Genomic DNA, 15,378 nt, shown 5'->3' on the forward strand with positions numbered 1-15,378 from the left:
AACTTCTGAAGCTGAGATATTCTATGAATGTAGGCTTGTATCGCAGGCTACAATTTAAAAACGGGTGACCAAATAATGAATTAGGTGCTAAATTTTGATTTAATGCTAGGTAAGTTAAAAACAGACATTCCTTCCGAGTGGGACTCATTCAAAAATTTGAGGGGGTTCGCTAGAAAAGGGGGGTTCGCCCGAACCATAAAAACCCCCCCTGGCTACGGGCCTGCTTTTTCTTCAATATATGATTGAAATAAAGTACACAGTATATTTTAGTAAAACAGGACCACCACACTACCAAAAGAGAATTGAATGCAATTGCCTATGAATTAAAATGAGTTATTTATTAATGGTTCGTCTTCTGTTTACTCACAACATTCTACTTCAACAATAATATTAAACAACAATAACGACAATAAATTAGTAATATTTACTTTAATAATACTAATTAGTCATTATGATGATAATAAAGGTGATAACAACAACAACATTAATAGTAATATTTATTTTAACAATACTAATAGTAATAATACTAGTATGGCAATAACAATGATATTTAAATATCAATTTAAATAACTAATTAGTGATAATAACGATATTGAAGGTGATAATAGCAATAATACAACAATAATAAATTAAAGATAATGTTTATTTTTATAATAATAGTAATACTAATTAGTAATAATAATAATGATACTAGACCTACTTAAGTAATAATATGGTAATATCGATAATAAATGTGACAACAACAATAATATTAATAATAATAATGAGAAAAATACCAATAAAACACCAATAACAATAACTTTTTAAATTACTATTATTAAAATAATAATACTAAGACTAATAATAATAATAAAATAACAATAATAATAATAATAATAATAATAATAATAATAAAAAATTATTTATTATTTACGGTATATGGTACTGTAATAATAATAATATCAGCACAAATTTTAACAATATATAATGTTAATGCTAAGCCTAATAATTAATATTAAAACTAACGGTAATAAAAACAACAATAATAATAACAACAATGACAACAATAATAACAGCAACAATAATAACAATAAGTATAGTAATACTTAAAGAATTAGTATTTTATACTTGATGAATTACTTAATACTCCTTCAAAGTTTAGTACCAGTAAATGACTTGTGGCCGAGTTGACTTGCTTGTGGCCGAGTTGACTTGTGGCCGAGTTGACTTGCTTGTGGCCGAGTTGACTGTAGCCAAACTTTTTGTGGCCGAGTTAATTTGTGGCCGAGTTGACTGTGGCCGAGTTGATCTGTGGCCGAGTTGGATCGAATTCATTGGCAACAACATCAAGGCTCCCTTGCCTTTCCTTGCGTGAATTACCATAGCCTACTAGCCTATTCTAACTTTAGGGAACATTTTTGAAGACACTTTTTGCTAATACGGGTATAAAATACCTGACATTATAAATAAATATGTACTTACTGCTACCCATTTCCAAATACTTGGTACCGTTACTATAGCATCACGTCACCTAGCAAGTTATGACAGTTCGAATGCATTGTTTTTCCCACGGTGGTGGCTATAAAAAGTCGTAGAGGGCTCACCTCTTTTTTATAGAAAGATTACTGTATTCTGTTTGTAGGTATTAATCGTACAGCACATCGATTTATAGGGTGCCTATTATATTTTTCGTTACCAGCAACTGTATAAGAAAATAATTTGAAAGTAATCAATTTCTTGTAAATGTTATTATAGAAGGTGTAAGTTGTTTTTTTTTTTCAATTATGCTACGTTTTATCTATTCATTTGGATCAAAGCTACAGTAAAAGTTCCACTACACAATAGTATTTGTATTATAGGCCTACTGTCAAACAAAACTGAAACCATTAAAAATCTTTAGAAACAATCCATGAAACTCGCCTTCATCGTCCCTCTTGTGCAACGGCGGCAGACGTTTTTGAATGTGGGGAGGCCATTTCATAAGGTCCAGTATGCGAGCGAAGCGAGCATCTAGGCTGGGGCAAGGGGCCGCCAGGGGCTCCGGTGGAAGCTACAGACGAAGTTTGGTGAATTTTATTAGTTTTTTTATAGCCATCAAGCTATTGTAGGCCTAATATTACTTCATAATTGTGATTTCCGAACAAAGTCGAAGTCGAGACTGCTTCGACGATCACAATGAATAAATTATTTATCAGGAGTGGTATCCTTTTGATATGGGTATTCTCCAATTACAAAACCTTCACTTTTCCCCGATGGAATTATCCTTATAGGAGCCCGGAAATGGTACTTCTAACTGTGGCGGGCCCGATGGCGGGTCCAGCAACTCGAAATAGAGGGGACCCGGGAGAGATTTGCGCAGATGGAGTGCCACAATGGTTACAATAAGAAAATTTAAAAAGTCGGAAAATCTATTTCCCGCCATCTAATAATCAAAATTTTCCCGGGGGAGGACCCTGACCCCCTTTTATTTTTGGGGTTCATCGATTAATGGAAAAAAGAATAGGCCTACGTACCGTATGTAGGCCTACCGGTACACACATATAATAGATCTATTTACTGTAATAATAATGAGAAAAAATTACATGACCGTTTTCAAGGAAGTTAAAAACCTTGAGTTTTAAAGAACTTAAAATTCATTAAAAGACACTTCAGAAGTCGGGAAAGCTCATTTTCCGCCATTTAGAAATCAACATTTTTCCGGGGAGAACCCGAACCCACCTTTCTCTTGATTCTTCATTGATTCATGGAATCGTTTTCAAGAGGGGAAAAACCTTGAATATTATTTTGAAGAACTTAAGTCATTAAAAGACTCCTCAGAAGTCGGGAAAGCTCATTTCCCGCCATCTAGAAATTGAATTTTTTCCGGGGGAACCGGGATCCCATTTCTCTTTTTGGTTCATCGATTCATGAAATCGTTTGTAAGAGGAGGAAATCCTTTAAGTTTTAAGAACTTAAAAGTCATTAAAACCTCAGAAGTCGAGAAAGCTCATTTCCCGACTTTTCTTAAAAGCTTACCGTACTATTGGGTCAATGAAAATCTGGACCCATAAAAGTGGACCCATTTTACGCAAAAATGAGAAATCTCGGGACCCACTTTTTAAAAAATGGATTCATTTTGTCCATAAAACAGCATAATTTGACCTATTAAAATGTGGACGGGCCCATTCTTTGTGGGCCAATAGAAAAATTGTGTGGGACTGTCCCAACTATCCCAGTAGGTGGCTACACATTGATTACATGCCTGTGCTCCTCAAATTCAGTGCTGATCGGAAGTAAGATTCAGATTTATATATTTTTCGGTCGTAATAATTACTGACAGAGAGAGTTCGTAAGTATTCTCTAGGTCTAATAAAAACCTGTTTTTACATAACATTTATTTAAATAATTAATTAATTAAAAAGATTAAAAAGTAAATATAACACTGAGTATGTAGTACTTTGAAGACTTTTTTATTTGACACAGCTTACTATCCACCCAGTTTATGTTTAGCTTCACACTCACTTGAAGAATTGCACTTTGTGAACTAAAGCTAGTGTTCTGTAAAATAAACTAGTCATTAAAGTACTAAATGTCCAGTTGTTTTATTTCTATTATATCAGACTATTACGGCTCATCTATTTTTAATTAAAAAGTAATAGTGACCTGTGATTTTGAAATAACAAAATATAATTAAATGATATGTGCCTTTAAATAAGGTTATAAGAATTAACGCATTCACTGTGGTTGGTTCTTGATAACCATACAGTGACGTAATTCAAAGTACAAAACTCAACAGTCTATTTTATCTCTCATGACTTTCTCCTTGGCGAACTGGTGCGAAGGTCTGGATCTGCGCCTGGGAATTGTCATAATAATTAATGATAGGGCTTTAATCCTGTTAGAACACCGTTAGACCATTTATACCTGTGGTGGATTCAAGTGTGGGGGTGGGGCAGCCGGCCCATGTCCCCCTAAATTTTTTCAAAGTAAAAAATGGACAAAAATGAAAATTAAACTCAAATTTTGCGTTTAAAAGTGTCATTTCCGGCCATCTAGAGGTGCCATACTCATACATTTTGCCCAACCATGGTGGGGCTGAGGTAGTATAGACCCTCCATCTTAAAAGTCCCTCTCCGGGCTCCCCTCTATTTCAAACTTCTTAATTTCTTAGTAGTTTAGAACATTTTAAACGAAATAGAAGATATTTCCATTAACAATTTTTTTATGAAAAATTACTGAATGTTCGCAATATATTTTCTCCATGCTGAAATATCGGGTGGTCGGATAAGGCAATCCTTGTGGACGTTTCGAGACAGTAGGGGGATACACAGACAGGCCTCTGGTACAGGAGAGCCTGTGGTGAACGACGAAAGTTGTTGATCGGGTTCAACCGGGTAGCACGAAACGAAGGGACCTTTAGGGAACGAAGAATGTCATTGATCGAGTTCCTAGTCCACATATCAAGCGTCATGAGCATCTTGTTTGATGGATACCGGTGCTGTACAAATCTACACTATTATTATTATAATACCGTAAAACCTCGAATTGCAGCCCTGGGGCTTCTTTTTATAAATAGGGTCATTGTAACATCAATACGGGGTGTATTAACCCGAATTAAATCACTGAAACTACAGTATAAGCCAAGCGTGTTTTTAATTTTTAAATTTCATTTAAAAAAAAATGTACAAAAAAAAAGTAAATGCTATCATGAAAAGAAGCCCTGGCCTTCTTCTTTTCGAGGCTACTTTTGCAAACTATAGAGGGAGCTTCAATTCGAGATTGGATTTTTCTCGAGATTAAGCCCATTGGGTTTGTTACGGTGGTAACGTATTAATTAGTAGTCCTTTCAGACGAAATAAGACGAGCGCCCTCTTCTGGTTTAGTAAACAAATCCGCACACACAAACCACCAATCGTCATCTTCTTTTATTTGTGCGCGGTAAATACGATTCACAGAAAAAATGACAACAAAACAAGCTGGAAAGAGCAAAATCACGCTAAAAGGCTCCAGTGAAATTGTTGCTGAATTCTTTTGTAATTATAATGTGTTACATACATTTTATTTCTCAAGAACTTTGATCCCACATTAGGGCCTACAAGGTCTAGGCAAGGATAGGCCTAGCTACCCTACCTATGAATACTTACACTAGGCCTAGAGCTAGAGGCCTAGGCTAGGCCTATTATACTACTACAAGTACTAACTAGGCTATCCTAGCTCGGCTTAGGGCCAGACTGAAAAATAAGGCCTGTGCAGGGGAGTAGGCCTAGGACCCATATCCTCCGCGCAAACAATTTGTCCTAGAAGTCCGTCTGCGAAATTTCTGAAAATAAGGGCCGATTTCTGAATGGGGCAGGGGTGGTGCCAGGATTTGCCCGAGGAGGGGGGGGAGGTCCCCGACGAGGGGCTGTGGCTCCTCCCACTGGCGCCACCCCTGGAATGGGGTAAAATAGCCTACGATTCCAAGAACCTACTTAAATATAGCAATTTCCACTAAAATTTTTGAGGCATCCGCACAATTTAATTTTAATTACTTCACAGTGGGTGAGGCTAGGCCTATCCTCAGGTTATAGCCTAGTCTTGGGTAGAAAGGAGGAGGCCTAGCCTTGTTGCCATTGGATATTTAGCCAAGGCCTGTTGCCATCAATCAGCACATTGGGTTTCTGTAAATTTTTTTGTCAAAACTCTAAATACACCATCTGCTGTTTGGACAAAAACCAGCTTTACCCAAAAAGCAATTTGTCTCAAATTCAGAGCCTTGGTGTCCAAAACTAGGCAAATTAAAACAACTTGTAATTCTCGGCTTTTAACTCCAACTTCTTTGTGGGAAAAATAATTGAAACAATATAATTTCTGTGCTTTTTTATTCACAGTTTTTTACTTTTAAGGCAACTGAATGTCAGGCACATGACAACAAACTGAATTGTTTAATCAGTGATTGTTGTGACTGCAAGTTTGAGTTATAGCTGCCAAAAACACTTTGAAAATATAAATATTGCGTTGGTTTAGTGACACATGCATCTTATTTTTGACTTAGTTTATGGAATCAACAGCATTTTGTACCAGCGAGGTATTTACCCAACAGAGTCATTCAGCCGCTCCAGTAAATACAATCTAACCATGTGGACTACAACTGATGAAGACTTAAAGAACTACCTGAATAATATTGTTACTCAATTAAAAGGTATGACTAAGCTAATGGCATGTGCAATGGAATAATGTCATTTTGATTTTTTTTTTTCAGGAATTCAAGTGTTTGCAGAGTAATATTGGTTTATAATTTTTATAAATAACTCATGTTAATTAAAATAAATGCCTAAAATACTGTTAATTATACAGTTTAACTTGCCTAAGTCGAATCTAAAATGGCATTGAACAATTGCAGATGGTTCATTAATGAAAAACACAACAATTCAACTCAAATTATTTGAGTTAGGCAAAGTCAAATTAGAATACTTCATATATTTTTTAGATTTTAATCATAACAATTCAATCAAATGGACCATTTCCTGATGCTGAAAGATCTACTAATTAATCAGAGATAAGAAACTATAATAACATACACCAAGTACTGTACTGAGATACACACCATCGTGTTGGGACTCAGTATTTTGACAATTATTTTGTCATTTTCAGGAATGTTACAGATAAGATTGTTATCAGAACTAACAACTGACCAATCAGAATGTGTTATTTTTTAGGGCCAGGAATGGCAAATGCTCACATACGTTCATGCTGGACAACTTATGTGGGACCTTAGAAACAAAATCTAAGGGCTGGACTTAGCACAGTCCATATCTATAGATAGAATATCTATTCAAAATTATATATAAATACACACATAATAATGTAACAATTTGTTTGTATTTATAAACACTAGAATGGTTAACTCAGAAAACGGTTCAGAAGCTGGTATTAGTTGTGACAAGTCTTAAGACTAATGAAGTTCTGGAACGTTGGCAATTTGATGTTGAATGTGACAAGACTATGAACAGTGGCAGGTAAGATTCCTAGTCATGAACATCACCATCATTACTGCCTCCATATGGTTCCAGGAGTATTTTTCATTTTCATCCACTTGTCAATTTTAACTATGAGGCATTTTGGCCTTTTGTAATATATAATGGCCCTAGGTTTATTCTCTTTCTTGTAAATTACTTATTTTACTCAAACTCTGAGGCATTGAGTTTTTATATACCAGGGGTCCCAGGAGTTCCTGAAATTGGTACGACCTCCCACAAGAAGAATCTCCCGGGAAATAATCAATCTCCAGCAAATTTTTAATATTTGCGTGTTTTTACTACCTTATTATCAGTTGTCTCATGGAGTCAGTGTCGATGAATAATATAAATAGGCCTATGTTAAGAATTTACTCACCTAACCAGATCTCCCGGAAACGATTTTTCCCAACTTGGGACCCCTGTATACACAAAATTGGCAGCTACTTTACACATTACAATAATGTGTCAATTACTCTGGTCACAGATATTTATTGTCACAGGCTTTTGTATACTCCACAATTAGGCAGAGTGTGGCACTTGGGCTACATGTACCCTGACAGTGATCTTGTTGCGGCCAGTGAACATTAATTAAAACACCCATTAGCAAATTAAATTCCTCGGCTCCATGCTGGATACGGAGAATGAAATAGAAAGAAGGAAATGCATTGATACTTTCAACTAATGTCAACACACTCTGCCAGCCACAGGCAGATGCCAATAACGGTCAAACAACAAATACTTCACACATTCGTCCATCCACTAATATATAATTGTGAACTTTGGACAACAAATAAAACTGATGAGATCATAAATGTCTTGCAAAGATCTCTATTTCAAATAATGCAACATATAAAAAGAATCAGAATGCAGATCTATACATTAAATCAAAAGTTTATCCTCCAGATGCTCCTGAATAATTACTGGATAGTCTCTCCACAGTTGTTGTCAGCATCGATGCAGTAACTGACCATCTTTCTGAGCTCTGCGTACATAAGACAGTTGGCTACGATGGCCTCAGTAATTTTATTTTAAAAGTTGGTGCTGTCCCTCTTGCTTTTCCTTAAAAAAAAATATTTGATCAATTGATACTTAAAGGTACTTACCCTGACCAATGGAAGAAAACTAATGTTTGCCCAATTCACAAAACTGGTTGCCCCCGTAACCAAATTGTTAACTATAGGCATATCTCTTTGCTTTCCTCCATTTCCAAAATCTCAAATATATTACAGTATTTCTAACGGAATTTTTAAACATGTCCTTCCTACCATCAGTCCTCTGCAGCACAGGTTCATTCCTGGTAGATCCACCCAAACCAATCTAGCCCAATTTCTTCCTACTGCCCTCAATGCTATTAATTTTAAAAGACAATGTGATGTTATTTTTACTGATTTTTCTAAAGCTTTTGACCGTCTGTCGCATCAACAACTTCTTTTTGAAATTAAAACTTTTGGTATTTCTGGTTTTCTTTATGATTTAATTAATAGTTAAGTAATCGTAGTCAACGTGTGGTTATTGACGGTATTTACTCTGACTGGAAGCATGTACCTTCTGGTGTACCGCAGGGATCCATTTTAGGACCTAATTTTGTCAATAACTCACACTGCCTTATGTACGCTGCTTACTTAAAACTGTATCGTGTTGTCAGTACCGAGGAGGATGCCAGGTGTCTTTAGGAGGATCCGTATGCTGTACTCCGGTGTTTATAAGTGTAAATTTATGTCTATTTCTTTTAAAAATAAACCTGTTCTTTTTAATTATAAGATTGCGGACGTTTTATTAGAAAAAGTTTTGTTTCATTGTTGTCTTGGTGTCTTCATTGACCATAAATTATCATTTTGTAAACATGTTGACCATACTATTTGCAAGGCCAACAGAATGCTTGGTTTTATTTGGAGAAATTGTCAGAATATTGAGAGTCCTAAAGCTATCATATCACTGTATCGTACCTTAGTTTCCTCACATTTAGAGTATTGTTGCATTATTTTTAGTTCGGCCTCCAATTCTCAATTAAATCGTATTGACAAAATTTATTTTAAGTTTAACAGATTCTTTGTCAACTGTTTTAGGGTAGCAATTGCAAGAGGCTGAATTGGAAAAGAGTGGTGTCAAGATTAATGGCTTAACTAAGCTGAAAAGGCCAAAAGAAGAAAAAGCAGCCGGCCTTATAAACCCCTTGTTTTTTATGGCCCGATACCCATCATCTTTAAAACAAATAATATTATTAAAACTCAGCAAAAAGCGGTATTAATATAGTGTATGAAGGATTTAGAAGAAAACTGGAAACATACATGTTTGGGTGTGGCCCTCTGTGTTAAATCAGATATTCACTTTGGCCCTCAAACCCATTTTTATGCCCACCAATGGTATACACATTACACTTCTTCATTAATACTGTGTACGCGGAAGCTTGTGAAAGTAAATATCTCCACTATTCACATGTGCTACTGGTCCTTTTATTACTGTTAATTTAGATTGGTATACAGTAGCTCATGACACATTATTTAAACTGGTCAAATTAATAAAGGTTTCCTATAAGGAAATAACATTAGCTTACATTAGTCATAAGCCAAGAAAAGGTTCACTAACCATATTTTTTATAGTAATGAAAAAAAAGATGATTTGCTAGTCATAACTTTAGGTACAAAAACATTACAAAGAATATTAAAGTACAATTGTACTTCTGTTTGTTTTCACTAACATTGAAACTATTAAAGTATAATGACTTTTCATCATTATTAATATTATATTTTATAATGAAAGGTATTTGTTTTACAATTGTCTCCCACTATGTTATAAATACATCTTACATATATTTTTATCTTGGTGCTACAAAATACAGCAAGCCAAAAGAGAAATCCCTGGAAGAGATCAACCGAGGAATAAGAGATGTGATTCGTCAGATCACTGCAACTGTTACTTTTTTGCCGCTCCTGGAAGCTGGATGTAAGTAAACACATGTGACATGCCTAAATATGGTTATGGTGACACCACATCATGACCATATATAGGCACATCACGCCTATTTATAGACATACAAGTTGTTTGTCAAATAAAATTTGATAGTCTGGACAGGGCTTTAGAAATAGGCCTATAATAATTTTACAAGGGAGGGGGAACCACACTGTCCAACCTTTATTTTCAACTGTGACAGTTTGGAGTTCGGAAAACACAACAATTTTGGGGGCCTATTTAAAAATTTGTATCAGTTTATTGAAATTTAGTATGTTAATGTATGATATTCCATCTTATTCAGTGGTAGATCCAGGCATGGGCGTCAATCGGTGGAGACAGGGGGGGGCGCGTTCCCCCACTTTTTAAAGTCGGGGGGACATCATATCGATTGTCCCCCCCCCCACTTTTCACCAATCTTCTAAAATTAAATCCCCACTATTAAAAGCGAATGGAAAGAATAACAATTACGCATGACTCATGAATTTTGTCTGTTCACTTTTCTAAGTGTGGTACATATTTTCCGGACCAAAACCAAGTAAAAACGTAATTGTTTATACATTTCGTAACCATCTCAGAAAACACTAGATTGATTTTATGGGTGCAACGGTTATCAGAGGCTATTTATTGTGAAAACAATGTACTGAACGTTGTTAAAATTGGAAGCGTGTATACTTATTAGGCCAATATTTTTTACAAAAGTGCCCAATTTCTACTACTGTATAAACGATTTATTCCTTTTGTGTATTATTATGACCCTACGTTATCCTAGTGTTTAATATTATCTACATATATAGGATTACTGTTTTTACTAATTTCAAAAAATTATAGTTAGTCAATTGAATTTTATATAGCCATTATTAAACAATAATTATACAGCCTTTGACATGGATATGGCTATCTATTTCAATTAAGTGATAGGCCTACCAAAACTTTACAAACTCCAGTGTTACGTTGACGCAATGACGTCATAATAATCAGTGGCGGATTCAAGTGGGGCCGAGCCAACCCTAAATTTTTCAGTTATTTTTTAAAAATGGAAAAAAACAAAGGAAAATTATAATTAGAATTTAGGTCTTAGAGTGCCATTTTCAGCAATCTAGAGGTGTCATAGGCCTAGTTCAGACTAGGTGGATAAGTCTGCTGCCAGTCTGAACTAGGTGGCTTATCTCGAGCTGGGCTGTGTTCCTATAGTAACTAGGCCTGGCGCGCCACCGTGTTTAACTTTTCTAAGCCGGGCTTTAATCATTGCGGGGGGTCTTGCATTGACTTCCGGTGAGGAAATGACCAATCAGCATTCAATTACGTATGCTGTGAGCGAGCGTACGTTTCGCAAGCAATGTTTTGAAACACGTTTCCTGGTTATGGTTCATTATTATGCAAATTCTCGCCTTGCTAAACTCGCTAGTCTGAATGCCCGGCAAAGTTAAGCCGGGCTTAACGTTGAGCTGAGCTTAATTCAAGCCTGGCTTATCTCCATGTCTGGCCTCAATCATAAATTTTCTTTCCTCAGCCCCAAACATGGTGGGGCTGAGGTGATCTACTTTCTCAAATTGTGCAAGTCTTTCCCTGTCCCCCCTCTAATTTGCTTTCCTGGCGCCGCCACTGATAATGATAAATTAAGTAAATCACCTTTATGTTTGTGAAATCAAAACCAAAATGCTAACTAACGTTTTGTGTGCTCTCTCCCTAGTCCTGTTTGATCGTAAATTAGACGGTATTATTTTCACTCACAATAGTGTAGTCGTAATATTACTTACACAAAAGTGAAATTCGAAAAAAAGGAGAAAAGCAAAAACCTCTTGATTGATTTTAAAAATACTGTACATGCAAAAAGACTAAATTAATGACTGTTTTAAGTTTATCCTATTTGTTTTTCATGGTTCGAAATTTGAATACGTTACAGGCTAATCAGTAGATAATAAATCATTATTTTTATGACGGTTAGTTTGCACGAGATACATAAGCGAGCATAATTATGACTAAAAGGATAATTTTAAAAACTTTTTTACGATGAGTATTTGAGTGGCAGATTCAAGGGGCTCAGCCGGCCAACTATCCCTAATTTTTTTTTTTTTTTTTTTTTCAAAATTGAAATTATATTCAAATTCAGTCTGAGAGTGCCATTTCCGACCAACTAGAGGTGCCATAATCATAAATTTTCTTACCACAGCTCCAACTAGGGTGGGGCTGAGGTGGTCTACACTCTCCATCTGTAAAAGTCCCTCTCTGGGCCCAGCTCTATTTCAAATTACTAGATCCGCCACTGGATATTTTGAAAATTTCGTATGGAAATAAATGTTAATTGCATTGCTTAAAAGGCTATATGCGCCAGAGGTTCCGTAGGCTTCGCCCCCTGGTCGCCAACCAAGGCTTGGGCCTATGGCCCAAGGCTCATTTTTCATTTCGTTTCCCCCCCCCCCACTTTCAACCACGGATCGATGCCCTTGGATCCTGGAATTAAAGATAGGGAGGAACTTTCAGGAATGGAGATGCTCACTGTAGTGATTTTTACCTAATACCCCATTCAGACTAGCTTCGCATTGCAATTGGTTGTAGCAATTGCGACACCCAATCGCAAAGTAAAATTGTGTCTGAATGCTCACCAATAGTAGTCGATAAGTAATCGATTTCGCAATTGTTACCTGTTACAATTGGGTGCTACAATCTTTATTACTCCCGATTACCATGGAATCTTATCACAACGGATTCCATAGGCACTGATTGGCCAAGGTCAAACAAAACAGAATGACCTATATCGTTGCTAGTGATGTAAAGTATCAAAGTAAAAAGGTGTCTGAATGCTGTCGAAGTTTGCGAATGGTTGCGAACAATTTGGATTACAACTGTTTACCACCGATTGCATCACAATCGGTCACAATGCAAAATCTAGTCTGAATAGGGTATTAGTGATATTAAAGAGAGAACGAGTTTGTGACTTGTGAGTCTATAACACTTTAGTCCCATCATGGTTTGGGCTGTGGTAAGAAAATTTATGATTGTGGCACCTCAAGTTGGCCGGAAATGGCACTCAAACATGATTTCCTTTTTTTCCCATTTTTAAAAATAATTTTGAAACATGTAATGGGGTGGGGGGGGTAAGCTGTGTCCCCCCCTCCCTGAATCTGCCACTGTTATTTATTGAAATTATTGTTTACTGAAAATATTATATAGTCAAAGTAGTAATAATTAATTGTACTGTATCTAAATGGATTTTGTGTTAATTAGTTGTTGTACTTAAAGTCAGGCTCCGGAGGAAAAAATGTTTTGATATGTTGTAGAACTGATTTTTCTAAGACAGAAAAAAGTTGTTTGACGAAAAACTGGGGAACGGTGAATGAGATACAGATTTTTTAATATTTAAAAACTGGGGGAAAAAGGGGCGTAACTGCCCATTTTTACACCTTATCCCCCCAGTTTTTAAATATTAAAAAATCTGTATCTCATTCACCGTTCCCCAGTTTTTCGTCAAACAACTTTTTTTCTGTCAATAAATGCGGATGAATTTTCATGTTTGATTTTGCGATAGGTCTGCGAAGAAATCTAGTAGGCGCCGAAAACATTAGCCTATCCAACACTGCTAGGCTAGGCTTTACCTCACTTTAGGTTCTGTTATCACACATAAAAATGGCCAACATGATATTTTCCGTTGCTAGTATTGACACTTGTAAAATATATTTCATAGGAATTATTTCAAATCTGTTAAAAAAGTGATTGTCTTAAAAAATACAATTAAACAAACATATCTCAGGTCTACTCGATCGATCGCACTTTGCGAGATGCGAAGTACAAAAACCAATTTTATTAGAGAGGGCGCACTTTATTGACTGTATAAAGTATACATAAAAGCGAGAACATTCCAGCGGATTATTTATTATTATTATTATTATATTTATCTCCTCCATAAAAATATATATGTATATACAATACAAGATTAAAACATTAAAATTGAAAGAAAACAAAATCCATTGAAACAAAGCGTATACAGATTGCTGGTGAGTGGGGAGGCAGGCATACCAAAAGGAACGGAGTTCCTGTACAATAGATGTTTGAGATCCACAAGCACTCATCAGCAAAATGTATAGTCGAACAAGAAAGTTATATGAACGATTCCTTAACAAATTTCTTAAATTAAAATTACCATTACGCACATGTAAAGGAAGGCAATTCCAACAGTCAATAATTCTATGACAAAAAGAATGAGCAAGTTCGTTGCATCAGGTATTTCTATTACAAAGTGTAGGATATTCTTTTCTTACATTAAGGATGAATTCAAACATGTTAATCAAATGCTCCTGAACAATTTATATAAAAAACACATATCGATGTCTTTCCGACGTTTTTTTAAGAGAAACAAAACCTAATTCGGCCATCCGGATGCGACCTACAACCTCTGAATTTGCCTAGTAACGAAGAATTAGTAGAGAAAATGGTAATCTCCTATGAGAAATAGTCTGTATTTCTAATTTTTTTAAATATTCTTTTGCGTAAAACTAAAATTTATGCCAATATTTTTAGGCCATGGGGTGAAAATTCTATCGTTCAACCCCATTCCAAAATTATCATTATACTTGAACTCCTCGTGATAATTATTTTAATAATATTTAAAAGCCCTACAAAACAGTTCAGCTGTGCGAACTTCTACAAACACGAGAAAATGACGTTTAAACTTACGAAATTGAAAGTTCTTTGCACTAGGTTAGCACACAACATTTTGTAAACGTCACTGTACTCGTTGGAATATTGTTTTTGATACGTAGTTTATTATTTGCTAACTTGGTATTACTGCTTTAAAAACAAACCTAACAATTTTATTCAGATATAATTTGTATTTTAATAACAGAATAATATTTTTTGACGTACATGTAAGTTGGTTTAGTTACAATAACTTCACGTGTTGTTGTACAGCCAACAACAACATGGCGTCGTCTAGCAACGGACAGTGTGTGTGTGACGATGGTGAAAGTGTTGTTTTCACTGTGAAGGAATCGCTGATGATACGGTACAATTATTTTTTAATGTTTAAAATTAATTTGGAAACACTATAATATAACCAGAAAGTCAAAACAGCCTAGATGTTAGCGCTAGGCCTCGTCTACTGCAGTGCTATATAGGCCTAGCCAGGCCTAGTTTTAACCTTAACTCGGGTCCAGTTCTTCCTCCGGGTATACCGTCTAGACTTACATTAAGTTATTACAGTATGTCCAAAGTTGTAAGTGTAATCAGGCCTGGCCTAATCTTCTTGTGGCGGTATGCTTAGCCCCAGCTAATTAGCCTAATACTTTATTGGCCTTCCTAAAATATTATCATCATATTTATGACGATTTATTTACTACAGTATTAGATTACTATAATAATACTAATGGGCCTAGCGCTAGATAAGCTCTCTAGCCCCTGTACTTTAAAAGTAGCAGTAAAAATGACTCAAAAATTGTTCTGAAATATAATATTATATATATATATATATATATAT

General features: G+C 35.5%; 2 protein-coding genes across 3 annotated transcripts in view; one reads left to right on the top strand and one right to left on the bottom strand.

Annotated features, from left to right (window-relative positions):
* LOC117112357 overlaps window positions 1-1,521 on the bottom strand; it is a 61,584-nt gene extending 60,063 nt beyond the window's left edge. For both annotated transcript variants that reach the window (XM_033255438.1, XM_033255436.1), the window contains exon 1: window positions 1,462-1,521. The gene's annotated coding sequence lies outside the window, so the exon portion shown is untranslated. The remainder of the gene's footprint in view (window positions 1-1,461) is intronic.
* Window positions 1,522-4,834: 3,313 nt separating this feature from the next.
* The window catches only part of LOC117112351 (mitotic spindle assembly checkpoint protein MAD2A-like), a 22,847-nt gene continuing 12,303 nt past the window's right edge, over window positions 4,835-15,378 (top strand). Inside the window, exons 1-4 of the mRNA XM_033255428.1 lie at window positions 4,835-4,991; window positions 5,993-6,139; window positions 6,836-6,956; window positions 9,796-9,899. Of these exons, the coding sequence (XP_033111319.1) occupies window positions 4,919-4,991; window positions 5,993-6,139; window positions 6,836-6,956; window positions 9,796-9,899 (445 nt within the window). The 5' untranslated portion in view covers window positions 4,835-4,918. The remainder of the gene's footprint in view (window positions 4,992-5,992; window positions 6,140-6,835; window positions 6,957-9,795; window positions 9,900-15,378) is intronic.

Source organism: Anneissia japonica, unplaced genomic scaffold, assembly GCF_011630105.1.
Source record: "Anneissia japonica isolate Jap-2015-1 unplaced genomic scaffold, ASM1163010v1 scaffold581_len1011336_cov187, whole genome shotgun sequence".
Classification (NCBI taxonomy): domain Eukaryota; kingdom Metazoa; phylum Echinodermata; class Crinoidea; order Comatulida; family Comatulidae; genus Anneissia; species Anneissia japonica.